Source organism: Chrysochloris asiatica, unplaced genomic scaffold, assembly GCF_000296735.1.
Source record: "Chrysochloris asiatica unplaced genomic scaffold, ChrAsi1.0 scaffold00029, whole genome shotgun sequence".
Lineage (NCBI taxonomy): Eukaryota > Metazoa > Chordata > Mammalia > Afrosoricida > Chrysochloridae > Chrysochloris > Chrysochloris asiatica.
This window is the reverse complement of record NW_006408547.1, coordinates 2,219,960-2,247,468: the sequence shown is the minus strand read 5'-3', so window position 1 is coordinate 2,247,468 and position 27,509 is coordinate 2,219,960. Positions and strand designations below refer to the sequence as shown.

The following is a 27,509-nucleotide window of genomic DNA, read 5'->3' as shown; positions in this document are numbered from 1 at the left end:
CTCACTTCATATCAGCTGGTTGCTTCACTCTCAGCTCTAGTGCTCTGTGGCTATGTCCTTGTACATGGGCTAAGGTGTCCCCAGGTCTTACCACACTTTGGACCAACCAGCCCTTCCTCTTCTTTCTCTCATCTCCAGTCAACAGAAGTCAATGGAACATGGTTGAACTCAGCCCATTTCTTCATTGTGCCTTTCACCATAGACTCTTGATTATATTCTACCTCTTGAAATGGCTGATTTCTCTTTGGTACATTGACTGTGAATTCCTTCTGTCTTCTTTTGATGCTTCCTGCATCATCCAATAGTGTGTCCATAGAAACCTTCACAATTGCAATTTGAGGCTTGAACTTTTTCCTTCACTTTTCTTCAGGACGTGTTGAGCATGCTCTTCCCTTTTGGTTTTCCAACACCAGATCTTTGTACATTTCATTATAATATTTGACTTTATCTTCTTGAGCTGCCCTGTGAAATTTTCTGTTCAGCTCTTTTACCTCCTCATTTTTTTCCATTTGCGTTAGAATGTCTATGCTGGAGAGCAAATTTCAGAGTCTCTTCTTACATCCATGTTAGTTTTTTCTCTTTTCCTTATCTTCTTAATGACCATTTTCTTTCTTCCTATATGATGTTCTTGATGTCATCCCACAAGTCTTCTAGTTTTGGTCATTAGTGTCTAATGCATCGAATCTGTTGTTGAGATGGTCTCTAAATTCAAGTGGGGTGTATTCACAATCAGTTTTTGGCATTCAAAGACTTAAGTTTCTTTAGATTCTTCCTGAACTTGCATATGCACACTGGTGGTCTGTTCCACAGTCTGCCCTGGCCTTATTTTGGCTGATGGTCTAGAGCTTTTCTACCATCTCTTTCCACAGATGTAGTCAATTTAATTTCTGTGTATTCTATCTGGTGAAGTCCATGTGTATAATTATATTTTATGCTGTTTAAAAAAATATATTTGCAATAAACAAGATTGTAACATGTGATCTCCAGCATCATTTCTATCACCAAGGCCATATTTTCCAATTATTGATCATTACTCTTTGTTTCCAACCTTTGTATTTCAATCACCAATAATTATCAATGCATCTTGATTGTATGTTTGATCAATATCAGACTGAAAAAGTTGGTCGAAATCTTCAATTTTATCACCACTGGCTCTAGTGGTTAGTTCATTAATTTGAATAATAGTGGTATTAACTGGTCTTCCTAGTAGGCATATGGATATTATCCTATCACAGACAGCTATATGCTTGAAGCTAGATCTTGATTTTTTTTTTTTTTTGATGATGAATATGAGGCTATTTCTTTTGAATTTGTCATCCTCTGCAAAGTAAGCGATGTGATTGTCAGATTCAAAATGGCCAATACCAGTCCATTTCAGCTCACTAATGTCTAGTATATTGAGATTTATGCATTCCATTTCACTTTTGACAACTTCTAATTGTCCTGGATTCATATGTTGTACATTCTATGTTCCAGTTGATAATGGACAGTTGCAGCTGTCACTCCTCATGTTGAGCTGTGGCCCATCAGCAGATGAAGGTCCTGAAAGGTTTACTCTATTTACATCATCACAGTCAACTCTACTTTGAGCAGGCAGCTCTTCCACTATCATAGTTTGAGTGCCTTCCTATCTAAGGGGCTCATATTCTGACACTATTTCAGATAATACTCTGGTTCTGTTCAATAATATGGAATATCTCAGTATTTCAATATTCAACATCCTGGTGCCATTTGGCAGTGTTTCACTGCTCTTTGTAAGGTTTTTGAGGGCCAAACATTCAGAAATAATCTACCTCTCCTTCTGAACACCTGAACTAGCCAGTTACAAATCCAGTCTTTACTTTCTTCACCTGCCTTTATTCCCCTGCCTCTACCTTTTTATCTCTTCAGTCTAGAGGTGTGTCAGCCAGTCAACCAATCTGAGCCCCAGGAACTGCTCTTCCTAGGAATTTAAGGAAGAGTAATAAAATGGTTCCTAACCAAACCTGGTGTGGTGCTGTGGGTTAATGCGCCAGACTGCAAAGCCATTTGAACTGTAAGGATCAGTGGTTCAAGCTTACTTGCTGCTCCTTGGAAACCCTATACAGGGTCACTATGGGTCAGAATCAACTCAACAGCACTTACCAACAACCAAACCAAGGAGTCCTGTAAATGTGCTGGACTGCAAGGTCAGCTTGAACTATAAGGTCAGTGGTTGAAGCTCACCAGCCGCTCCTGGGAAAACCTGTACAGGATCGCTATGAGCCAGACTGATGTAATGGAATTTAACACCAACAACAACTACCAAACCCAGCCAGCTGACCTAGAGTCAATTCTGAGTCATAGAGACCAGGTAGGACAGAGCGGTGGCAGTGGTGTGGGTGTGCTGCAGAGTCGTTTCTCTAGAGGGTTTCTGAGGTTTTATGTCTTTACTGGAAAAGAAAGTCTCATTTTTCTCCTGTGGAATGACCAGTGGGTTTGAATTGCCAACCACAAGGTTGTCAATTTAATACTTATCATAAAACATCACCAGGACTCCTTAAATGATCCTAAAAAAATTTGCAGTCCAGTAAGGGGGATAGCAAATGATGTTAAGTATTCAACAAGCTGGGTTAATATAGTGCTCTAAGAACATGGGACAGTAAAAGCAAATAGTATCCCTGTGCCTTCCCTAAGGGAAATATTCTTTTCTCACTTTGTTAATTTTCAGAACTCCTTTACACAACAGTTTGCAATTATATTAAACATGTTAAAACACTGGTCATTCATAGTTTTGGTTATTATATATGGTTCTGTATAATAAAACCACAATTCCTTTAACAGGGATCACTGGTAGCATAGTGGCTACAAGTCAGGCTGCTTACCTCAAGGTCAGCAGTTCAAAACTACCAGCCATTCCTCAGGAGAAAGATGAGGCTTTATGCTCCCATAAAGATTTACAGCCTCAGAAACCCTACACAGGGTCACTATGAGTCAGAACCGACTCCATGATACACAACCATTACCACCTGTTCCTTTAACAAATAATAAAGCAATGTATCATTTTTTTTTTTGCATGAACCTTGGTATATTGTATTAGAGTATATGTAGCCTTGTGTGGCACTATAGGATAAGTGCAGGACCACAAAGTCAGTTTGAACCACAAGATCGAGGGTTCAAACTCACCATTTGCTTCTTGGAAACCCTATACTGGATCGCTGAGTTGGAACCTACTCAGCAGCACTGAACGACAACCACATACGTAGCTCATTAGCAGAATCTGATTATGCTGATTAAGAATAATATTCTGTCAACCTTATTATTTCCCCAAATATGAAAATATTGTAGGTGACCAAAGGTTGCGGCAGTGGTTCATCTATAATGCTGCTCTATCTATGCAGAAACATCCTGATGTTGCACTTTGACGCCTGTGGCGATTTCATCTCCAGGTGTCCCGGGTCCATCTTTCTTCCCATCTCCTTTCTTATTGCCTCCCCTGTCTTACCTCAGGTTTGTAGCCTTCCCTCCTCCACTGGTAGCCTGCACTTGACAATGGTTTTTTCCATACATATAACTGAATATTTCCCCTATAGTTTCTCTTAGCTGAATATATGTATTTGTAGCAAAGTTGTTTCATCAATATCATTGCTTGGTTGTTTGGAGAAAATTTATTGTATATAAGTATGATGGTTATTAGCTTTAATGGATATAGTTTTAATAAGATCCCACCACTGTGCTTAGAAAGGAGCTCTGGTAGCGTAGTGGTTACGAATCGGGCTGCAAACCTTAAGGTCAGCGGTTCGAAACTACCAGCCGCTCCGCGGGAGAAAGATGAGGCTTTCTACTCCCGTAAAGATTTACACCCTCGGAAACCCTGTACAGGGTCGCTATGGGTCGGAACCGACTCGATGGCACTTAACAACAACAACTGTGCTTAGAAGAAGGTAGAAATATTTCAGAAGTCTTCAAATGAACAGTCTTTCACATATTTCTCCCTCAATTACCTTCACCAAAGTGTTTATTAAGCAATTTTCTAGAAGAATATAGTCCTTCATTTTCAGCTATGCAACCTCAGCAGTTACCTTTCTGAGTTCAAAAGCCTTGGGACATACTCAAAGAAAAGAATGAGATACCAGAGCATTTGGTCCAAGCTGAAACTCTTCACAAAGGGGCAGAGAGATGAAGACAGAGAATGTTGCTTTATCTTTGTTTTGACACCAGGTGTCCTAAAGTCTGGAAACTAACAGGCTGGCACATGAAATCAGCACCTGAGGACCGAACCAGTGGTCAAGGGTCTGAACCCCCAAAAGGCATCTATGAACACTTAATCTACCATGTTCACCACATGCCTACTTCACTTTGTTCAGGTTACTTGGACACCACTGGAGCCACAAGAAATGAGGAAGTTGGCAAACAGACCCTGAGGAGGGAGCAAGAAGAATCTGGAAGGGTCATTCCAAAGGGGAAACTAACCACTTACAGGTTTTAACTGTAATTAACGAGAATTCCCCAAATTATGGAGTACTGTGTTCTTTTCCCAGTGTTATCCACTTTGAAGTTGTTCCAGCAAATGGTGTTACAAGTGTGGTGATTTGAATTTGCTTGCTCTTGTTTTCAATCCAAAGTCTTCTTAATTCCCCTCAAATGATTGGGTGGGATCATGCAAATAGGGATTAGTTAGCTTTGCCATCGCACTGGGTTTAAAAGTAGCCATTTCAGAAGCAGGAACAGATGATCTTAGGACCATCAAGAAAGAAGGGAATGAGCGGAACATGAGATCCCTACCTACAAACATGGTGACAGTGGCCTGTAGAGACAGAGCTGCTGTGGGCTCTAGGCTTATGGACCCAGTAAAGCTGAGTGCCTACGAGCAGAAGACTGACTTGCAGAATGTGTTTTGGGTATTCACAGACTGGTTAAAAGAGCTTTCTAACACTTGCTCAAGCAAGGCAGAGGTCAAGGAACCATGTGGCTGAGAAACCAAAGGCAAGAGTGCAATATGGAAGAGAAGATGCATTCCTGACTGAAGAAGTGTCGCATCCTGAGTTGTTTCTGATCCTGAATTATACCTTGCGAACTTCCTTAATGGAGTCCTGGTGTGGTTAATGCGCCAGACTGCAAAGCCGTTTGAACTGCAAGGTTAGTGGTTCAACCTCACCAGCTGCTCCTTGGAAACTCTATACAGGGTCGCTATGGGTCAGAATCGACTCGACCAGCACTCAACAACAACAAACTTCCTTAATGGAGTCCTGGTGTGGCGCTGTGGGTTAATGCACCAGACTGCACAGTCGTTTGAACTGCAAGGTCGGCAGTTCAAGCTCACCAGCTGCTCCTCAGAAACCCTATACAGGGTCGCTATGGGTCAAAATCGACTCGACCGGCACTTAACAACAACAACAACAACTTCCTTAATGAACACGGTAATTGTGAGTATTGTTATGAGTTCTGTGTGGCCACTGCAGTGGATTAGCAAACCTAGATGTGAAGCAGAGAGCACTGTGGGAAGAATAGGATAAAGAAGATTGCGGGGTGGAAGCATGTCTGACCTACACATCACAGGAATCTGCCTTGGGCTAGTTTTGAGTTTGATTCTCCACCTTGTGAAGCCAGAGGAAGTCAGACCTGGCCTCACATTGTTTTTGCGTAAGCATCAGAAAAAGTGGTAGGAAAAGGCTATTAAAGAGAGCTGTTTTACATATTGTCACATTTGAGTGACTGTCTTAGTCTGATTAAGCACAAGCTCTGATTGCGCAGACAGGACTAGACACTTCTCGCCTGCCGCCACTACCCTTCTGTACATGCAAATGATTGAATTATACAGAGAACAAAGATTAGCAATATCTGAAACTACCTCTTGAGCTCTCTAGACCCTGTGGGAAATGATGGAGCCATGATGACCACAGAAGGAAATGAGATTACTTTTCCCTCCACTCCAGCCACACTGTTGGCGGAGAAGGTGGAAGAGCACTGGGAGGGAAGAGTCTTTCCAATAGCCTATAGATCATCATCGATACCAGCTCCTCTCTTGCCCTGTTAAGGAGCCCTGATGGCACAGTGGCTAAGAGTTCAGCTGCTAACTGAAAGGTCAGCGGTTGGAAATCAGCAACCACTCTGTGGGAAAAAGTAGGGTAGTTTGTTTTCAGAAAGCCTACAGCTTTGGAAACGCTGTGAGACAGTTCTACCCTGCTCAGTAGGGGCACTGTGCGTCCAAAACACCACAGCATTGGGGGTTTTCTTGTTCTGGCAGAGATGGGAAAGACCCTCAGAGGGAACTCAGACAGGTCTGGGGATAGGAGACTCCCAGAGGTAATTGAGTCATTAGCTGTGTCCTTAACTCATCTCTAGTAAAAAAAAGCACAGGCATGTTCACAATATACAATGTAAAGTCAATTCTATTCTTTCTTTTAAAGCATAGCAATAACATCCAAACTCAAGTGTTTATATTGTAATCAGGTTGTACCTAGCATGTATTTGTGCCTATGAATCTCAGGTGCTTTAGTGGAGAGTCATAGGGTAAAAGACTCAAAGTGATAACTCTCAATGCTTTACATAAATGGCAGGGAAACCGTACATCTATGCTAGAGTGACATGTTGTTGTTAAGTACTGTTGAGTTGGTTCCAACTCACAGTGACCCTGTATAGGGTTTTTGAGGAGTGGTTGGTGGATTTGAACCACTGATCTTATGGTTAGCAGTCCAGTGCTTATCCTACAGTGGCACACCAGAATAACATAGTTATTACAAATAGATTTCTCAAGATGCCTTCATAATTTCGACTCCTTTATTTAAAATAAAACCCTTCCTATACACATGAGAAGGAGCTGTGGTAGCGTAGTGGTTACGAATCGAGCTGTGAACCTCAGTGTCAGCAGTTCGAAACTACCAGTTGTTCCATGGGAGAAAGATGAGGCTTTCTGCTCCTGTAAAGATTTACAGCCTTGGGAACCCTGTACAGGATCGCTGTGAGTCGGAACCGACTCCACGGCACATTACAACAACAACAACATACGCATGAAAATTTGCGGTACCTTTGTCAGCTAAGCATAACTTACATATGCATCTCTCTATCCAGCAGCTGCTCCTTGGAAAGCCAGTGTAGGGTCACTATGAGTTGGAACTGGCTCGATGACACTTAACACCAACAACATCCTAACAAAATCAGTATCGTCCGGGAAATAAGCACCATCTCTGTATATCACTGTTATATAATCTGTGTTGTTCAAGAAACTGTTGGTTTTCATTTGATCCCAAACTGACCTCTGCTGTTTACTGAGCTAAGGATAGTGATTCTTGGTGCTTTATACCCAAAAGTGTATTTACAGTTAATGAATTGGTATGATTTTTCATGGATATTCATTACAATGTTCTTCATTAGCATCAAAGCATTTTTTAAAATGTAAATAGACACATGATATCCTAAGATGGGATATGTGGTGACTCTGTATGAGAAGTACTAGACTGTTAATACAAGGTTCATGGTTCAAGCCCACCAGCTGCTCCACAGGAAAAACATGAAGCTTTCTGTTCCCTCACAATTTTGTTGTTGTTGTTGTTGTTAAGTGCCATCGAGTCGGTTTCGACCCATAGCGACCCTGAGCAGGGTTTCTGAGGCTGTAAATCTTTATGGGAGCAGATCACCTCATCTTTCTTCCGCAGAGCAGCTGGTAGTTTTGAACAAATCAGCCGGATTTGTAACTCCTACACTACCAGAGCTCCTCACAATTTACAGCCTTGGAAACTCTATACAGGGTCGCTTTGTGTTGGAACTGATTCAGTGGCACTTAAGAACACCCTAAGATATCATGATGTCTTAAATATTCTAAACACTACAAAACCTTTTCTTTAAGGTCTTAGCTCTAAGACAGACAGACAGACAGTAATAATATAGTTCAAAGTCTTTCTAGAAATGCATCTTGGAAAGCTTAAACATGAAAGTATTATGTAAAACAATGACAGAACACCTCTTCAGGCAGTGAACAAATCTGGCTTCATCAGATTTGCATAGCCAAAAATAAGTAAACCATATATTGATGAGACATCGAACAATCATGGCTTTCTCATTTTACAGAGAAAGAAACAGAGCCCTAAAGTCACCCAACTAGTTAGTGAAAGTGCCATGTCTGGAACATTAGTCTTTCAGCTCCTACATTATTTAGTTTTCACACTATGCAACCTCAAGGGCATTCTTGTCATTTCCAGTTGGAGAAAGCTTTCTGTAGAAGAAATGTTTCCTCACTAAGTTACTCCCACAGGTGTTATCTTAACTCATTAGTAAATTGGAAATTAACCCAAACCTACCTCTGCTCACTCATCATATTTTGTAGTATCATTGCTGCTCATCTCCCATCCTTTCCACACCCTAAACTGAAGCTCACTTTCTCTTTAGAAATAACTCTTCGCTTTCTCTCCTTCAACCTTGGTGACTGTGAACCAACTTTGGTTTTGACACAGTTGCCTGTTCCAGATAATTCATATAAGTAGGATCAGACAATATTTGTTTTTTTGTTGTTGTTGCTGGGGTTTTCTTGCTTAGCATAATGTTTACAAGGTTCATCCTTGTATATCTCTTTATGACTGATTAATATTCTATTGGAGTCCTGGTATGGCACTGTGGGTTAATGTACTGGACTGCAAAGTTGGTTTGAGCCTCACGTCAGTGGTTCAAGATCACCAGCCGCTTCTCAGAAACCCTATACAGGGTCTCTATGGATTGGAACTGACTTGATGGCACTTAACAACGACAGCAGTATTGTATTGGAGTCCTGGTGTGGTGCTGCAGGTCATTGAGCTGGACTACTAAGTCAGTTTGAACCACAAGGTCGGCAGTTCAAGCTCACCAGCTACTCCTCAGAAACCTTATACAGGGTTTCTATGGGTTAGAACCAACTCAGCGGCACTTAACAACAACAACAACAGCAGTAATGTTGTTTTATATGTGTATACCCCATGACTCCATTTTACCATCTACTCCTCTGTAGAGGGACATTCAGGTTGTCACCATCTTTTGAGTATGGGGAATACTGCTGAAGTGAACACTGGTGTACAAATGTGGTGGGTGGTACACAAGCATCTGTTTGGTTTCCTTCTTTCAATTATTTGGGGTAAAAACTAGGTCTGGAATTGTTGGGTCACACAGTAACTCTGTTTAACTTTTGAGAAATCACCAAACTGTTTCCCATCAGCAATGGAAGAGGGTTCCAATTTTTCCACAAGAGAACATTTTTTTCAAAAGTATTCAAGATTTTGTAAATACAAAAACAGTAGCAACTGCGCAAACCTCCAGTGACTTAAGACTAAGATTTCCTTCTATAGGAATCCCAGCTGAAACGGCTTCTTTTACCACTGCTTTCTCCCGCTAACTGTGTGCTTTTCTATTTTCCTAAAGTTCTGCAAAATCTCCTTGGAAACATAGACCATCCCAGGAGCCTCAGTGGACAAATCCTTCTCTAAGGCCTTTCGTTAGGAACCTCCCTGTCTAAATTAAAAACCACCATATGACTACCTGTAGTTAGACTGGCCTTACTGCTGATAGAATCCTGATAGCATTTCTCCTTTTGTTTTGGGGGTGGGCCGGGTGGGTGGAAGGGTTTCTATTTATTTTGCAGCGTCACTTCACAGCTGTGACCATTTTGCTTTGAACGTGTTCTTGATACAGAGCCTAAAGCTCATTTTCCTTTAAGATCTTGTGTGGTTTGCTGTATTTTGCCTTATCACTGGCGGTTTCTTAAAAATAATCAGAGTAATGAGCAGTTATGTATTATTCATCTCAAAGGTACAAATCATGCATTTATCTGGGGCTCCTTTTCTCTCTCTCTCTCTCTCTCTCTCTCTCTCTCTCTCTCTCTCTCTCTCTCTCTAGGGCTTGCACTCGACAGCGCATGCTGAGCGGGTCATTTGAGGGGCAGCCGGCAAAGGAAAGATCAATTCTCAGTGTGCAGCATCATATCCGCCAAGAGCGCAGGTAAATCCACCAGGGAAACAAGACTTGAGAGAAAACCAGGAAAAGGAATTCTACAGGAAGTGCTCACAGTGCACAGGCAGAGTGTTGTCAGCCCTGGTGGACAGATAGGTAGGAGGGAAGCGCTATGCTGCATTTGCTCCTGAGGAAACAATGAAACTCACAATCAGATTCAAATAGACCCAACAGCCTTTACTCACAAAATCAGATCCTTACTATTGCCAAGTTCTCACTACTAAAAGCAGAAGAAATAGATCTGAATTTTGTTAGATGGAATCAATTTATACTTGAATAGACTATGAGTGTTTGCTATATAAAAAGAAATAAGCATTTTTGATGTTGTATCCCAAAAGCAGTTTAATTTTGCTTTGTTTTGTTTTATTTTGTTTTAATAGTGATCATTGTTTGAAAGTGAAAATTTGATCTTGAGATTTGTTTACCGGTTGGTTATGATTGCTCTAGGTCATTAAGACACGGTTCTAACAGCCAGAGGATCAGCAGGGGGAAATCTCTTGAAACTTTGACTCAAGATGTAAGTTACAAGTAATGCTTTGGATTTTGAAAATGTGATTATGAAAATGTATTTAAAGAACTGCTTAGAGAATTCTACTTCCTGGGTCTTTCCATCATATTGCCACATCACCTTAAAATTTCATATGGAGGGAATCTCAGGAAACCAATGAAATTTAAAGAACTGCTTAGAGAATTCTACTTCCTGGGTCTTTCCATCATATTGCCACATCACCTTAAAATTTCATATGGAGGGAATCTCCGGAAACAGGAGCAGAAAAGTGTCCATTAACTGTAAAAAATCAACAGCACACACAAATCAACATCTTAGTTAGAACAGTAACATATCAGCCGTTACATATAGCGTAATTAATCTTAATATTGGAGTGCTCATATGCTGCTGTAGGATAAACATTGGACTTCTAACCACAAGATCAGCAGTTCAAACCCATCAACCACGAATTGGAAACTCTATACAAGGTCACTATGAGTCAGAACCAACTCAACCAACAGCCCTTAACAACAACAAAATTTCCAAACATTCTAGAATGTATAGTTAGTTTCTATAATTTCAGGGCTTTGCATGGTAGGAAATAATTTTTTTTTTCTTTCTAGAAGAATTTTTCTATCAAATGCTGCATAGTGTTCCCTAGGAATTTCTTTAAGTTTAGACTAGGTCATTCATGTGTGTTCCAGGTCCTGTTCTAAGGGACAGGGAACCGTGGGGCAGCCAGGCCACAGTTCTGTCCTCATGGAGTTTACATTCTAATGGAGGAGACAGACAGTAAACAAATGTACAATGATATTCCTGGAGTGATTTCTGCTTCCATCATCTCCTCATTGTCATGACAGATTTGCTCTGTACTTTAAAGAAAAAGAGAAAAAAATCAAAGGTGGAGATTTTAAGGTATCAAATCTTACATAGAGTAATAAGCATAGACTTTTCTCCATTATCCTGGACACCCAAATGAAGCAAATGAGTAAACCATTGAAAATCCAGAAAACAATCTTAAATTCACTTCTGGCAAGAAGTTTTTATTTTTTGCCTAACTGTTGTTTGGAAGCCTTACAGGATTGCTATGAGTTCAAACTTAACAACAATGTCCAAGTTGTAACCTAGGGTTTAGTCTATAAACAGTGGTAATGTCATACTAAGCCAGCCATAGGAAATTTGGAAAGTACATTTTAAGTAATTATCCTATCCCAATGCCCCCCGACTGTTCCCAAGTTGATTCTGACTTATAGGGACACTAAATGATGGAGTAGAACTGCTTTTTAGGGTTTCTCAGACTGTAAATCTGTATGGGAGCAGACCATACCTTATCATTTTCCTTCAGAGTAGCTGGTGGGTTTGAACCACCGAACTTGGGGTTAGCAGTCCAATGCTTAACACATTGTGCTACCAGGGACCCTTGATTATCATAAGTGAAGCCCCAATTACAATATAGATTGTAAGTACATCCAGATAGCTTAGAAAGAAGGCAGTCTTGAGTGTCCAGAGCCGAAGATGGCATTTGACAAAGGAGGCCTAGCAAGAGAAAGGCTTGGGATACAAGGGTTGTTTTGCATCAATTCCTGTAATTCTTAAGCGTTTCTGAAGTTATTAGCATACTATATTCTGGTAGCATAGTGGATACAAATTGGGCTGCTAACCTCAGGGTCAGCAGTTTGAAACTACCAGCTGTTTCACTGGAGAAAGGTGAGACTTTCTGCTCCCATAAAGACTTACAGCCTATAAAACCCTGTACAGAGTTGCTATGAGTCAGAACCGACTACACGGCACATAGCAACAACAACATACCTATTATCAAGCTGTAGATCTTGCAACTTTAGACATAGTAAACTGTGGATCTAGTCTCCTTATTGAGTGTTTTAGGAAAAGTTAAGAACTGGAAGAAGTTGATAGTGAGAACATCTGATTTCACCGTTCCCCAGTTTATATCGCTCTGGCTCTGTAGGAAAAGCGCTGGACTGTGAGCCACAAAGTCAGAAGTTCAAGGCCACCAGCAGCTTCTTGAGGGAAAGATGAGGCATCCTGCTTGCTCAAAGATTTACAACCTCAGAAACCCTGCACAGGGTTGCTATGAGTTGGAACAGACTCAGTAGCACTTAACAACAACAGCAACAATAATTAACATAAATATCTGCTACTGACAGAATTTTCAATAGTCAGAACGCAGTATTTTCAATAGTCAGAACGCAGTATGTTTCGCTACCATATAGTCTATAGAGGTTAAAAGCTACCGCATAGTGTTGCATATAGATCCAACATACAACTTATGCTTCTAATTTGGGATCTATGGAGAAAATTTCTACGCTAAAGTTCAGAGAAGCACCATTAATTTAAAGCACTTTCCTTTAAGTGCGCTGTCTACTTAAGAATCAAATTATAACATATCTGAAGCTATATGCTTATATACATTAATATATAAATATTTAAAAATCCTGTCTGAAGACTCAACTTCAGAGTCTTACTACTTCTTCCAACTCTCTTTATAATATTTTCCATGTTGCTGTTGTTAATAAGTGCCGTGAAGTCAGTTCCAACTCCTACCCACACTGTATAGGGTTTCCAAGAAGTGGCTGGTGAGCTTGAACTGCTGACCTTGAGGTTCAAAGTGATCTTGCAGTTCAGCACATTAACCCACAATGTCACACCAGGACTCCATGGTTCCAACTTTTTAGGCTTTCCAAAGAGTGGCTGGTGGGTTTGAACCACCAACCTTGTGGCTAGAAGTCCAGTGTATATCCTACAGTTCGACACCAGGACTCTCAGCACTAGACTAGTGCCTGGCATATAGTAGGCACCAGAAATATCCTTGTTGGTCCAAGTTTGGTAGTGGGCACCAGACGAGGCCAGAAGGTTGTGACTTAAAGGACTGGAGTTTCTGCTGGTGATGTGTGAGAAATGTTGTCGATAGCCCAGCTACTGCCTCGGTTCCTCTTGATTATGAGGTTACCAATGAGTTATCACAAGTGTTTACCAACAAATGCTCAAGAAATCCAATCTGTACTCATTCTAGTGAGAGTGAGGTTTTCTTTATGCGATTTTGCAAAATCACACCCCCAACCCAGTAGACACAGGAAGATGTGTCCCATGGCTGGCTTAGAAAAGAGTTTTAGTCCTCTAAAAGTCCCTTCCCCAGGTAGTATGGGGTTCACAATCTAGCCTTAATGGCTGTATTCTTATTCAAAGTTCCTAGTCCTAGAACAGATTTCTCCCCCCACCCCCCAATTCATCCAGCTCACATATCTGGGGTCCAGCAATCTCACCACGGGCCCTTTATTCCTGAAGATGGACCACCTTGAGCATTTCTCACACTGGTAGATTCTTTTGGAAAAGGACTGTGGTGATGGTTGCATAGTATGATGAATGTCATAAATGTCACTGAATTATACTAGTAAAAGGTGTTGACTCAGAAACTGTTTTTCTATGCTGTATATATTTTTACCACAATTTTAAAAAAGTAACTTGGCTAAGGTGACTATGCCACTAAAAGAACACATAAAATGTAATGAATTTTAATTTTAAAAAATGATGATCTTCTTTCATCCTCAAAAAGAAGTTCCCACAATAATATGTCCTCCTGCAAATTCACTTCTAGCATTCCAATACAGTAAGATACCGAAATGCACAAAGAGAAGATAGTGAAATAAAGATGATTCAGGAAAAAAAGGAGCAAGCGGAAATGAAAAGGTACAGAGTGACGCCATGTTTGCTGCCTCTCATTTGGAATCACAAACTTTCCCGTAGCCTTACTTACATTCCACCCTTTCTCCCCCAGGAAAGTGCAAGAGGAGGAGCTCAGAGAGAACCATCCGTACTTCGATAAGCCACTTTTCATTGTGGGCCGAGAGCACAGGTTCAGAAACTTTTGCCGGGTGGTGGTCCGAGCACGCTTCAATGCGTAAGTGTACTTAATTTCAGCCAGGTGTTTAGCCTGAGTGGTTGGAACAGCAGGAGGCGTTGTCAGAAGAAGAAGAAGGAATGTGTAATCCTAATGGGGTCACAAAGTCAACTGTGGGCTAATTAATCATGCTGCTCCTCTTTGCAGAGTCCCTGACCAGGTGGAACAAACCAAGGTTGCAGTTAGTTAACATTTATAGAAAACTCATAGCAGCCATTTGTATCTGTTCATTTTATTTGTTGGACCTGTTTATATCAGTGTTATTAATTTCATACCTTTTATCGGAAATACTGAAACAAAGGTAGACTAAATGACATGGCAAAGAACCCACCTGGTTCTTCTGGATGTATAGTTTCTTTATGGTCAAAATACCCCAACTGGTTTATGAGAGCGAACTGTGAAGTAGAAAAAAAGTGATTTTGTGTTGTTAAGTGTGGTCCAGTTGGGTCTAACTCATAGCAACCCAGTATAGGGTTTCTAAGAAGTGTCTGGTGGGTTTGGACCACCAACCTTGTGGTTCGTAGTTCAGTGCTTATTCTACAGTGCCACACCAGGACTCCAAGTGCTCTCATTTTCAACTGTTTGGGAAGAAGATCCAGTGGCCACTGTGTCTATTTCTACCAATAAGGAAGAAATGTGTAAGAAACTGTCAATATAGTAAACCCTGAGGAACTTGTATATTTGAGTCCCTGGGTGGTACAAATGACTAATGCCCTGAGCTGGTAACCCAAAGGCTGGAAGTTCAAGTGCACCCAGAGGCACCTCAGAGTAAAGACTTGGCAGTGTACTTTAAACAATCAGCCGTGGAAAACCCTATAGAACACAAGTCTGCTGTGGCACATGAGAGTGCTGTGTGTTGAAACTGACTTAACAGCTGGTTAAATAAGCTTAGCAGGCACATGGTGGATAAGATGGATTTTTGTCAAGCATAACTTTAAATAAATACCCTGAAATCCTTAACAGTCCCACCAGAAGTATTAAAAACTTTCCATTAGTTGGACCTAGAATTGAACTCTTTTGTTGGTAATAAGTAACTAATGATTATCACTGTCAGGGCGGAAGAGACACTCAGGGATCATTTAGTATTGTCTGTATACTTCCTCTTTCAACAGAGAATAAAACATTTAGGTCCACGGAAGTTCAAAGCTTTGCTTAAGAACACCAGCTACTACATGGCTCTCTTCGGGTAACCAGTCTATTATTTGGATTTTTTGTTTTGTTTTGTCTTTTCTGCTGTTCTAAGAAAGACCTTCACAATTTAAGGTACTTGATAATAATTACTGAACACTTTTCCTGAATTTCAAAACAAAGTAAAGGCAGGAGCTTACAATTTGCAAGTTGGGTTTTTCATCTTGGATTATCCTTTTGGCTGCCTTCATGTTAACGTGTAATTGCTAATTCTCCAGTTCATTGTGTGTGGTGGAATTCCTTTGTCAAAATGCAGCTTTTGTTGAATACAACTGACAAAAGACTTAGTTGTAACCGAGAAGATATTCACAATTATTGTCAGAAACTCCACTGAAGATTTGTCATGGACCAAACTTCAAGTAAAAGTTCTAAGTCCCCATGCAAAGTAAGTCTATAAAAATTGTTCCACAGATTGTAGTTAAATATAGGGTGAATGACTGTTTAACTTATGAAGTGTTTAATTAAAAAGCTGAGGACTATCCCTGATCTAATAAGGTGATGATTTTAGATTAATGTCTTTAAATAAAAGTCAAAATTTAATTTTTCAATATCCATATCAGAAGTTATTTAATGATGTCACATGTTTTAAAATCAAGTAGTTTGAGGTATATAAACCTTTATTTTTATACCAATCAACTGCAAACTGTTTTGTTTTGTTTTTTTCCTTTCTTTCTTTCATCTGATGTGCTCTGCTTAGATCCACAATCAATGCTCAGGGAAGCAGTAGTCAAGAAATCAAATGATTAGTCAATTCTGCTGCAAAAGACCTCTTAAAAGTGTAAAAAAGCAAAGATGTCACTTTAAGGACTAAAGTGGGCCTGACTGAAGCCATGGTGTCTTCAGTAGCCTCATATGCATGTGAAAGTCAGGCAATGAATAAGGAAGACCATAAAAGAATCCATGCATTTGAATTATGTTGGTGGTGGCATGCTGTTCTGGCCTGGTGCCAGAAGAACAAACAAAATCTGCCTTGGAAGAAGTATAGACAGACTATCCCTTACAAATTAGGATGTTGAGACTTCGTCATTATCTCTCCTACTTTGGACAAGTTGTCAGGAAGGAGCAGTCCCTGGAGAAGGACACCATGCTTGGTAGAGTGTAAGGTCAGTGTAAAAGACGAAAACCTCCAAGGAGATGGGTTGACACATTGGTCGCAACAATGGGCTCAAACAATTGTGAGGATCCTGTAGCGTTTTGTTCTGCTATGCAAAGGATCAAGGAGTTCTGGTAGCATAGTGGTTATGAATCGGGTTGTGAACAGCAAGGTCAGCAGTTCAAAACTACCAGCTGTTCCGCAGGAGAAAGATGAGGCTTTCTGCTCCCATAAAGATTTACAGCCTCAGAAACCCTGCACAGGGTTGCTATGAGTCGGAACCAACTCCACAGCACATAACCACCAACCATCATGCAAAGGATCACTATGAGTTGGAACTAACTTGATGGCAACTAACAAGGCTCTGCCTTCCACATGCAGTTAAAATATTTTATAATAGGTCACTTATGATGGACATAGAGGAGATTTTAGGTCGTTGAGATATTTGGTGGCACACAAGTTAAACCTCAGGCTACTAACCACAAGGTCAGTGGTTCAGGATGCTCTGTGGGTGAGAGATGCAGCTGTTGTGGAAACCTTCTGGAACAGTTCTGCTCTGCCTTATAGGGTTGTTCTGAGTTGGAACCAAATCGATGGCTGTGAGCTTGGCTTTGTGCATGGCAGTCTATACTGCAGACTCTATGTGTGTTTGTTCTCCTACAGATCTAAAACGGATCCTGTGACCGGAGCTGTGAAAAATACAAAGTACCATCAACTTTAGTAAGCATGACAGCCTTGTAAACTTTCCCTGCAACTGGAAGCATTTGCATGCTGTTTTATGCTGTGAAAATGTCTCTTTATCTTCTTGCTATGTATGACTGTGACCTAGGTGGTTGGGATTTATGTCATATTCATGTTAATTGCCAGAGATGCCAAAGTCTTTACTTTCAGCAGCTTGTTTTGGAATCTGTGTGCTGCTCAGCTTTGTTTAATCTTTGGCAGTGATTTGCTGGGACTGGTTACATACCTGGACTGGGTCATGATCATTGTAACCATCTGCTCCTGTATATCCATGATGTTTGAATCCCCTTTCCGGAGAGTCATGCACGCTCCGACTTTGCAGGTACGGCTGCTCAATCTCAGCTCACAGCCCAGGGAAAAACCCTGCCCTGTAATGTTCCCATTCATTCAGACCAATCTGACTTTTCCCCTTTTCAGATTGCTGAGTATGTGTTTGTGATATTCATGAGCATCGAGCTTAATCTGAAGATTATGGCAGATGGCTTATTTTTCACTCCCACAGCTGTCATCAGGGACTTTGGTGGTGTAATGGACATATTTATATACCTTGTAAGTCTTTGTTCTATCCTAAACATAAACTGTAATCCTTCTGTAAACTCTTCTCCATTTCTGAGGGAGTCATTTAGATCTGGACTGAGATGGAGGTTTGGATCTATGAGTTCTTGAGTAGTTAATTAGATGCAAATAAGTAATAAGCATGTAAAATCTAAATAAAAACATTACAGATATCCATGGATACTTCTATTGTTCAAACACATCCACCACAATTTTATGTATGAATAACTAACTCTTAAACGAGTAAGGCCTAAAATAATAAATCTGGTTTGCATTCCACATTTCTCATAGCTCCTACTCTGAAGGAACAAGAGCATAGTGTGCCATATTATAATATCATTGATGAACTCCTTCTTGTGGTTGGTTGTTGTTGTTAAGTGCCATCGAGTCGGGTCCGACCCATAGCGACCCTGTACAGGGTTTCCGAGGGTGTAAATCTTTACGGGAGTAGAAAGCCTCATCTTTCTCCTGCAGAGCGGCTGGTAGTTTCGAACCACTGACCTTAAGGTTCGCAGCCCGATTCGTAACCACTACGCTACCAGAGCTCCTTCTTGTGGTTGGTAGTGCTGTCAAATCGCAAAGAGATCTTACATGACAGACGAACACTGCCTCATGGGATTTTCTTGATTGTAATCTTTATAGGGGAGTCCCGGAATACCACTATAGGATAAGCACTAGACTACTAACCACAAGATTGGTGGTTCAAGTCTACCAGCCATTCCTTGGAAATCCTTGAGTCGCTCTAAGTCAGAACTGACTTGATGGCACTTAACAACAGCAGTCTTAAGGGGAGCAGAAAGTGGTTCTCCCAGAGCTTCCGGATGATTCCAAGATTTGAATCACCAACCTTTTAATTAGTAGCCCAATGCTTAACTGTTACACCACCATTGTTCTTTTTTTATTGCTAAAAGTAAGCTAAAATAAATGTAGGTGACCTCTTTCTTGAGTCCTTTAATATACAAAATCCCAGACTCTAACAGAATCTTTCAACCAACCATTCAGTCAAACCAACTTGTGAGAGTAGTGGATGGAACTCAAAGACATATAATGTTTGTTTGTTTTTTCATGTGTTCAAGAAAGAATAAAGTCAACCTATCTTCAGACACAACCAGAAAAATAGAGATCAGTATGTAGCACGTTGCAGAGCTTAATAGTGTCACCTGACTCATATGAATTAGCTAGATGAGGCAAATGTGTGGAAACCAAAATGTACTGGTGGTTACCTGGGGTAGGAGGGAGAGGGCAAGTGGGACTCATTCTTTAGGGAGCAGTGCTTTTCTGTTTATAGTGATAGGAATTTGGTAACAAATATTGGTGATGGCTACATCCCACCATTAATGTAATAGCTATTATTAAATTGCACATATGAAAAAAAGTTACATTGGAAAATGTTGTGTTTTATCTATCTATCTATATATAAACAACAATAAAAAAAATTCCAGTTCATTAAAAAAGAAATGAGTATTAGGTGTAGTATGCTTGATAAAAACAAGTCCAATTCTGTTGCCATCAGCTGCGCGTCCAGTATGTTAAGTTAATAGAATGAGAAGACTGCACTGATGAACACACAGACACTGGAGGAGCCCACGTATTTCATTCCTTGCATGTTGCTAAATGCTTACGTTCCTCCGTGTGCTCCAGTTTGGGTTCATTGTTTAGACTTAAGAGACATTAAGGATGCTTATTGTAAATAACACTTGGAATTTCTGATAACTGGGTGTTATGGATAGTTGACTCTCAGAAATATGGATAATAGAAGTAAATTGCATAAACTCCAGGGATGATTTTTCTTCCTCAAGGTGAGCCTGATATTTCTTTGCTGGATGCCTCAAAATGTGCCTGCTGAGTCGGGAGCTCAACTCTTAATGGTTCTTCGGTGCCTGAGACCACTGAGGATATTCAAACTGGTGCCTCAGATGAGAAAAGTTGTTCGAGAACTTTTCAGTGGCTTCAAGGAAATTTTTTTGGTATGTTATAGTTACCTTTTGCTTCTAATTGATGCAGACACACCTCTGTAATGTAGTCAGTGAGGGGTATGTTGAGTCTTGCTCCTCAAGTCAGTCTAGGATAGCATTTATTGCTGGAGGTTATAAAGGCATTTTAGAACACACACTCAAAAACTATACCCAGGGACATTTGGTTTACCAATATGTTTGAATCAATGAACATTCTCAGTTCAGAGATGTCACTCTGGAAGGCACAACAAATAATTCAAAAGATGATTCTTTCATTCCTGATTTCTGACCCTAATTTTTAGGGTTTTAGTTCCCCAATCTGGAAATTATTGAGTCCTGGTATGGTGCTGTGAGGATAAAGGACTGTACCACAAAATGAGTGTGAATCACAAGTTGGTGGTTCAAACTCACTAACTGCTCCCCGGAAAACCTGCATAGGGTTGCTATGAGTCGGAACCAACTTAATGGCACTTAACAACAACAACAACATCTGGAAATTAAGGATAAGATTTAACACCATTTACTTCACAAATGTGATTAGAAATTTGATGGATTTGGACATTTAGCACAGAACTGGCCATAGAGTTTTAGTTGTTGTTGTTAAGTGCCGATGAGTCGGTTCTGACCCATAGCGACCCTGCACAGGGTTTCCGAGGCTGTAAATCTTTATGGGAGCAGAAAGCCTCATCGTTCTCCCGTGGAGCAGCTGGTAGTTTTGAACTGCTGACCTTGTGGTTCACAGCCCGATTCATAACCAGAGTGTTTGCATAAAACAACTTATAAAGGTGGCATGCAGCTATACCGTACTCAGAGTGAATTCAGTAAGAACAAGTATTACAAATGTGATTTAGGATCTCCCAGGAAAGGGACTGCAGATAAAATGTCAGAGGCTCATTGCTCACAGTCTGTTACCGCAGGACCTTTGTTTGTGATGTTATTAGAGGTATGTTGTTATTGTTGTTATGTGCTGTGGAGTCGGTTCCGACTCATAGCAAGCCTGTACAGGGTTTCCGAGGCTGTAAATCTTTACAGGAACAGAAAGCCTCATCTTTCTCCCGTGGGACAGCTGGTAGTTTTGAACTGCTGACCTTGAGGTTCGCAGCCCGATTCATAACCACTATGTTACCAGAGCTCCTTTATTAAGGTATGGAGCTTCTCAAATTAACAGCAACAACAAAAACATATGCTTAACATTTCATATTGTCTTTAGATAAGCACTGGGCTGCTAACCATAAGGTCGGAAGTTCAAGACCACCAGTTACTCTAGAAAACCCTAGACATGGTCGGTGTGAGTCGAAATTGACTCAATGGCACAAAGCAACTACAATAAAAACATAAAAGTCTGACTTTTCCCATCATTGTAATTGAAGGACTATCTATCACCTGACAGCTAATGCATATGAATCTTTTGACTACTGATAAAGTTTAGAAGAAAACTATTTGTGTCTCTTTCCCAATAAAGTTTTAGTATAATCTGAGTATATTTAAGGTCTATATTTAGATTATTCAACCATTACATGTTGATTTCTTCAGTATTTTTACCCTTTGCCACTTTTCTCGGCTGAGATTAGTCAGCCAGCAGATGGCGCAAGAGTAAGTTTAACATTTTATTTCAGAGCTTACCGTTCTCAAGTCTTCCCTGGGCACACACAACACATTCTCCTACCCTGACATGAAAGCATGATTACAAGGAAGCAATGCCTCTGTATCTTTAGTCTGTACACTGTAGAGATAGTAATAGGAACCTATTTTGAGGAAATGAGAAAAATGCAATTATTGAAAAATTGTAATTTAGTTCCATTAAATAAAAGAGCAAAATGTTGGTTTTAAAATCAGAAAAATCCAAGTGGTTTCTTAGATGTTTCAGCCTATTTCCTTACATGAAACCCATATGTTTTTGTTTTAGAATTTCTAAACTAATCTTTGTTTTCTTCCTTTGGCATTTCTGTAAGGCTAATTGAATGACCTGTGGTGGGGAGGTTAAACAATAGGAAAAGACAATGAATGTTATTCAGCCTGAAACCAATGCATTGTTTTTAATGTTCCATTCATTTATTTCAGGTCTCCATCCTCTTGTTAACATTAATGCTTGTTTTCGCAAGTTTTGGAGTTCAACTTTTTGCTGGAAAATTGGCAAAGTGCAACGATCCCAATATTATGAGAAGGGTAAGATGGTCTTTTCTATCTTGCAGAATTAAAAATTCAGGTAACATGGATTACTAAGGTTCCTTTGAGGACCCCCCGGTAAACCTTCCCTTGAACTCCTTTTGCTTAAAGTTATGTATCTTCTGGAAAGTAAAAGTTAATGCAGTTAAAAGTTCGTCACAGAAAATTCCACTTTTTTTCTTATTCCATTGTCAATCCACTGTTGGCATTATCAGTATGGTGGTGGTGGCTATAGGCCATGGAGTCGGTTTGGACTGCATAGGGTTTCTTGGCTATAAATCTTTATAGGAGCAAAAAGCCCCATATGTCTCCTGCAGAACAGCTGATAGTTTCAAACTCCTGACATTGAGCTTAGCAGTCCCACTCACAATCGCTATGCTACCAGAGCTCCCATTATCAGTATGTTGTTGTGAAGTGCCGTGTAGTCAATTCCGACCCAAAGCAATCCTGTATAGGGTTTCCAAGGAGCAGCTGGTGAGCTTGAACCACCGAATTTGTAGTTCAGACGACTTTGCAGTCTGACACATTAGCCCACAGTGCCACACTGAAAATTCCAGATACTTAGAGCTGTGAGCTTCAGAAACTTTCCCTTTATGTTTTTCTTAACCTAATCCAGCTTCTATTGTAATTTAAGACTCCAAACAGCAAATCGTTTTTTGCAAAAAATCTACAAAGACAAAGTTTGTCTTTCACACTCTTTTCCCACATTTGAATACTTCTTCACATTTTAATACTTCTTCATTTTCAACTGTCTTCTCATTAGGAAACAAATACCTTCACATTGCTTTAGCTGTTCAGAACCTTACCCATTAAAGCAATTAAGAAAGGCTCAAGCTTGAAAACTTTCATGTTGGCCTTTCTCTTTATGTTCATTCAATAAGTTTTACTCAGAATAGGCTAGCTGTTGAAACAAACTAATCTTTAAGTGACTCAACACAAGCAAATGTATATTACATATTGAATAGGTCGGACGACTGTCCTCGGAATAGTCATCCAGGTTCTTGATGTCTTGTGGCTCCAGCCTTTGCTTGTCCTCATGGTCTTCTCTGTTGAGATGGCATAAATCAACAATGCCCTAAATCAAGTATGGAGTCCTGGTGTGATGCTGTACGATAAGCAATGGGCTGCAAAGTTAGTTTGAACTGCAAGGTCAGCATTTAAAATCCACCAGCTACTCCTCAGAAACCCTATACAGCAAGTGTGGGCAAGCTTTTGTCTGCCAAAATTTATAACATTATTTGTGGGCCATACAAAATTATCAATATATCTACAACAACAAAAATTATAAAAATTATTCTCTAACCATTACAGATTACTAGATAACATGTTTGTCCAGTCAAAATACACTATCAATTGAATTCATGATGAAGATTTCAGGAAACGGCAGATTAAGAAAGACACAGTCAGGTCAGGTGATCCCACATTGTTTCACAAGCTACCAAATAGGTGGTGACTTTCTTCAGTTGCCTTCCTCAAAGATTCCAGGAGCCCTGAAAAGACAACACCAGGAACTTAGTACCAAATAAGCTAATGAAGGGAGTAATAGAGAACTGACGCATTTAGTGCTCAAGTTTCTGTCAGGAAAGATGTGTTATTTTAGATCCACATTGAAAAGGAGTCAAAATGATAGTAACACATTTCATGATGAAGCCTGCTGGGATTCTTGGATGACTCAGTATGTTAATAATGGTGTAGGGACAGTGTGATTTTATGTTCTCTATTCAAACTCAGCCCGAGTTAGAAATTGATGACTTATATGGGGGATGTCAAACAGTGTGGGACAGACTTTCTTAGGAAAGCCTATGAAAGCAACCATCATAGTGAGGAACGGTCTAAGTCTTTATGGCATGACTAGCTATTTTCTAAACCCAATATGTTTTTGTTGTTAAATGCTGTTGAGTCAGTTCCTGCTCATCGTAACCCTTTATAGGGTTTCCAAGGAGCAGCTGGTGGGTTTAAACTGCTGATCTTGTGGTTCGCAGTCCAGTGCTGATACTACCACCCCACACCAGGAGTCCAAACACAATATATATAAATCCAACATAAGAGTCTATAAAAGGGCCAACAATGTCACTGGGATGAAAGGGATATCACCTCTACCCCACCACTTCAGCCCATCTCTCTTAAAGAAGAGACAAATCCAGGGGGAGGGGGAATGAGACAGAGTAGCATTTGAGTCATACAGCTCACATGTTCAAATGTCACGTGCTGTGGTTTTCAACTGGGAGACATTGTTTTCTTGGCACATGTATGGGTACTATGTCTGTACCCTTTCTTACAATTTAAACAGCAGAAGTCTTGAGACGAATATAGATAAGAGATTGGAGCCCAAAAACGCGTTCTCAAAACCCTGTAAATGAACTTTAAGGATACCTTTTTGATAAATAGTTATTAAACATTAGCTATGCACAAGGCACCATGTAAGTGAATGAGGGACTGAAAAGGAATAAATAGAACACTGTTCTGTTTTGTAATGTTTTCTGCCCAATCAGAGCATGTGTTTCATGTTCAAGCAATTGTAGTTTAAGGTCATATGTGAAAAGAGCTAAAGGGAAGAGAAATAATGTTTGTTTTTATTTCTGTTATTCATTATTAATACACTAAGTCATCCCAAACTCCTAACAGGTTTACGACTGGGGTGCTGAAGTAGGATGGCTTTATGGAGGAGGTAGGGTTTGGGATGAATCAACTGAAACAAACCTTCCAAGCAGAGGAAGTAGTAAGAAGAAAGACCTAAGTACAGAAGAGAGCGGAAAAAATAAAGAGCAAAGGATACAGGCTATGGAGTCAGGTTAGACTCCCTACTTTAGGAGATGTGAGGGTTGTATCTGATTATTTCATCATTCTTAACTCATTTCCTCCTCTATAATACTTCTCAAACAGCATTATTTACAAAGATTAAATAAGCTCACTTTTATAAAAACTCCAACCTCCCATAGTAAATATGCATTTCACTTCCCCTATGTGGAAAAGAACTTTAAAAAATAAGACTAGACCAGAGAGGTAGGTTAAAGAGAGCTCCTGGAGAACCTTGAATGCCAGATAAAGGAGTCTGGAATTTCTTTGTGAGAACTGAAAAGTCATTGAAGGCTTGTTGAAGAGGAATCCCAGGTACTTATGAGTGCCTACAATAAAGCAGTTCCTTCCTAACGCTGCCGCTGTTACCCGCATGCTACTGACGAGAAAAACAGGCCTAGAGATTATAAATAGCTCACTGAGGCCACCCATTTCATAAGTGGGGAGCTGGGGAGTCATATTTATGCAGTCTGGTCCCATTGTCTAGGCTTTTCACCAGTCCAACACGCTGCCTCACCCAACCAAAGGTTCTCTCAGAAAGACCAATTGGAAGAGACAATACGCCCAAATCCATACAGAGACTTTATATGAGATACTGTAACACAGCTATTTAAAATAATGTTGTAGATGAATATATATAGCTATATTCATGTGTCTATAGATATTTATATAAAATTATAAAGAGATAATTGCAAAATGTTTTTACCTGAAAAAAGAAAAAGTAGAGTGCAAAAGAATACAAACAGTATGATTTTATAAATCTACTGGAAGGCTATACACCAAGATACTGTGTTTGTCTCCAGGTGATTATAGGTAGCTTTTCTTCATTATATGATAAGCATGGGACTGTAAACCACAAACTTGGTGTGGTTCAAGCACTCCAAGCACTATACTGGAAAAAGCTATGGCTTTCTGCTCCCACAAAGATTTAAAACCTTGGAAATCCTATACACAGTTACTCTGATTCAGAATCAACTTGATGGCATTTGACAACAAGAAATTACCCAAAATTTATTTCATAAATTAAAGATAAATTATTTTCTGTAAAAGTCCTTTAAAAAAAAATGTTACTGGTAACCCAGAAAGAGGTGATGATGGCATTAAGAAACTAGTGAAAGGAAAAATGGACGGACGGGTCTTAAGAGAGGAAGATGCCGACCCAGCACAGAATCCTGATGCTGGAGTACTGACTGGTTGGTGCTTGTGCTGTGAATAGCACTGGGGAGGGCCAGGAAAAGGGATATTTTAGGGGACAAAAAGATTTCAAACAGTCTAAAATTTGAAGTTTTATTAAAATATTTAAGTGGTGATCACAAATTTTACAATATACACCTAGAAGTCAGAAGAAAACTTAAGGCTCAAAATATAAAAATTACAAACAAATATGAAAGATAACCGAATGAAACTATCGACAGGAAATGAGTGAAAATTTTCTACTAATGTTTTCACTATCTATTTCTATATCTTTGTTATCTTCATTCAAGTCTTTCTTACTGTTTGCCTGGAATCTGACCTGTTACTTCAGAGACCCTTGTAGTTCATGTAAAAAGTGCTTCCTATCTTTCATCTTTTCTGAGTTCATTTTCTGACCAGATTTTCATTTCTTTTTCTTCCCCTACTTTAGGAAGATTGTAATGGCATATTCAGAATTAATGTAAGTGTGTCAAAGAATTTAAACTTAAAATTAAGACCTGGAGAGAAAAAGCCTGGATTTTGGGTGCCCCGTGTTTGGTAAGCAATTTATTTTTATCAGAAAAACATCTTGAAAAATGCTAGATTTATCCATATAATCTTCTACAACCCACAAATGATGGTATACATTTTAGCAGAAAAAAGTTTCTCCACCCCTGTTGTATAGAGTTTCCAAGGAGAGGCTGGTAGTTTTGAATTGCCAACTTTGTGGATAGTAGTCCAGTGCTTATCCAACAGTGTTACATCAGGAACGAGTTTAGTTTTAATTTGACAGAATACTCTGCCCATCCCCCCTTTGAAAGAATAGTAAGTTTTAAAGCCATTTGACTTCAGGTACATAAGCTTTAAAATATCAGAAAAATACTGATGTAATAATACTTGATTAACTTCAGTGAAGTAACATGGACCACAATCTGCCACTTTTTTAAGTTTTATTGTGAATTATGTGACAGTTTACATGGGAGAACATCAGTTTTACATTCATCCTATCATATATTGTCATGGTTCCAATCCCCTACACACATCACCAATCAACAAAAGGGTACATCCTATAAGCCTGCTCCCCCACCCCCACCCCACCCCCAGTTGTCAGCACACAGCCCCTCTCCCTCCCTGGATCCTGAGTCCCCAGCTGCTCCATCTCTCCACCTCATCATCTCTGCCTCCATCTCCAGGATCATTGCCTCTCTGTGTAGGGTTCTGCTCTCCGCTCTTCTCCCTTCATGGTTCCAGGGACCTCCACTCCTAGCCTGCAAAGTTAATCACTCCCTTCCTTGCCACAAAATGTCTACCTTTGCATTTACAACCTTCACAATCAGTCCTGGTAACAATTATTCACCCTTGTATCACAAAAGACCTATCTGCATTTCCTTCAATCATTCCCGCCTAGGCAGATTGGATACTACTCAGTGGAGATTCTACCTTCCTCCATGCCCTCTGGATCTAGGTTCCCTCTTGAAAGTTTATAAGCCAGTCACTTCTTGCCTTTGT

At 40.0% G+C, this 27,509-nt stretch overlaps 1 protein-coding gene across 1 annotated transcript in view; it reads left to right on the top strand.

Moving 5' to 3' along the window:
• The window catches only part of NALCN (sodium leak channel, non-selective), a 535,846-nt gene that overhangs the window by 434,778 nt on the left and 73,559 nt on the right, over nucleotides 1-27,509 (top strand). Inside the window, exons 18-27 of the mRNA XM_006846666.1 lie at nucleotides 9,817-9,918; nucleotides 10,378-10,447; nucleotides 14,031-14,122; nucleotides 14,211-14,333; nucleotides 17,278-17,334; nucleotides 17,557-17,677; nucleotides 17,773-17,904; nucleotides 19,710-19,877; nucleotides 21,927-22,031; nucleotides 26,452-26,558. Of these exons, the coding sequence (XP_006846729.1) occupies nucleotides 9,817-9,918; nucleotides 10,378-10,447; nucleotides 14,031-14,122; nucleotides 14,211-14,333; nucleotides 17,278-17,334; nucleotides 17,557-17,677; nucleotides 17,773-17,904; nucleotides 19,710-19,877; nucleotides 21,927-22,031; nucleotides 26,452-26,558 (1,077 nt within the window). The remainder of the gene's footprint in view (nucleotides 1-9,816; nucleotides 9,919-10,377; nucleotides 10,448-14,030; nucleotides 14,123-14,210; nucleotides 14,334-17,277; nucleotides 17,335-17,556; nucleotides 17,678-17,772; nucleotides 17,905-19,709; nucleotides 19,878-21,926; nucleotides 22,032-26,451; nucleotides 26,559-27,509) is intronic.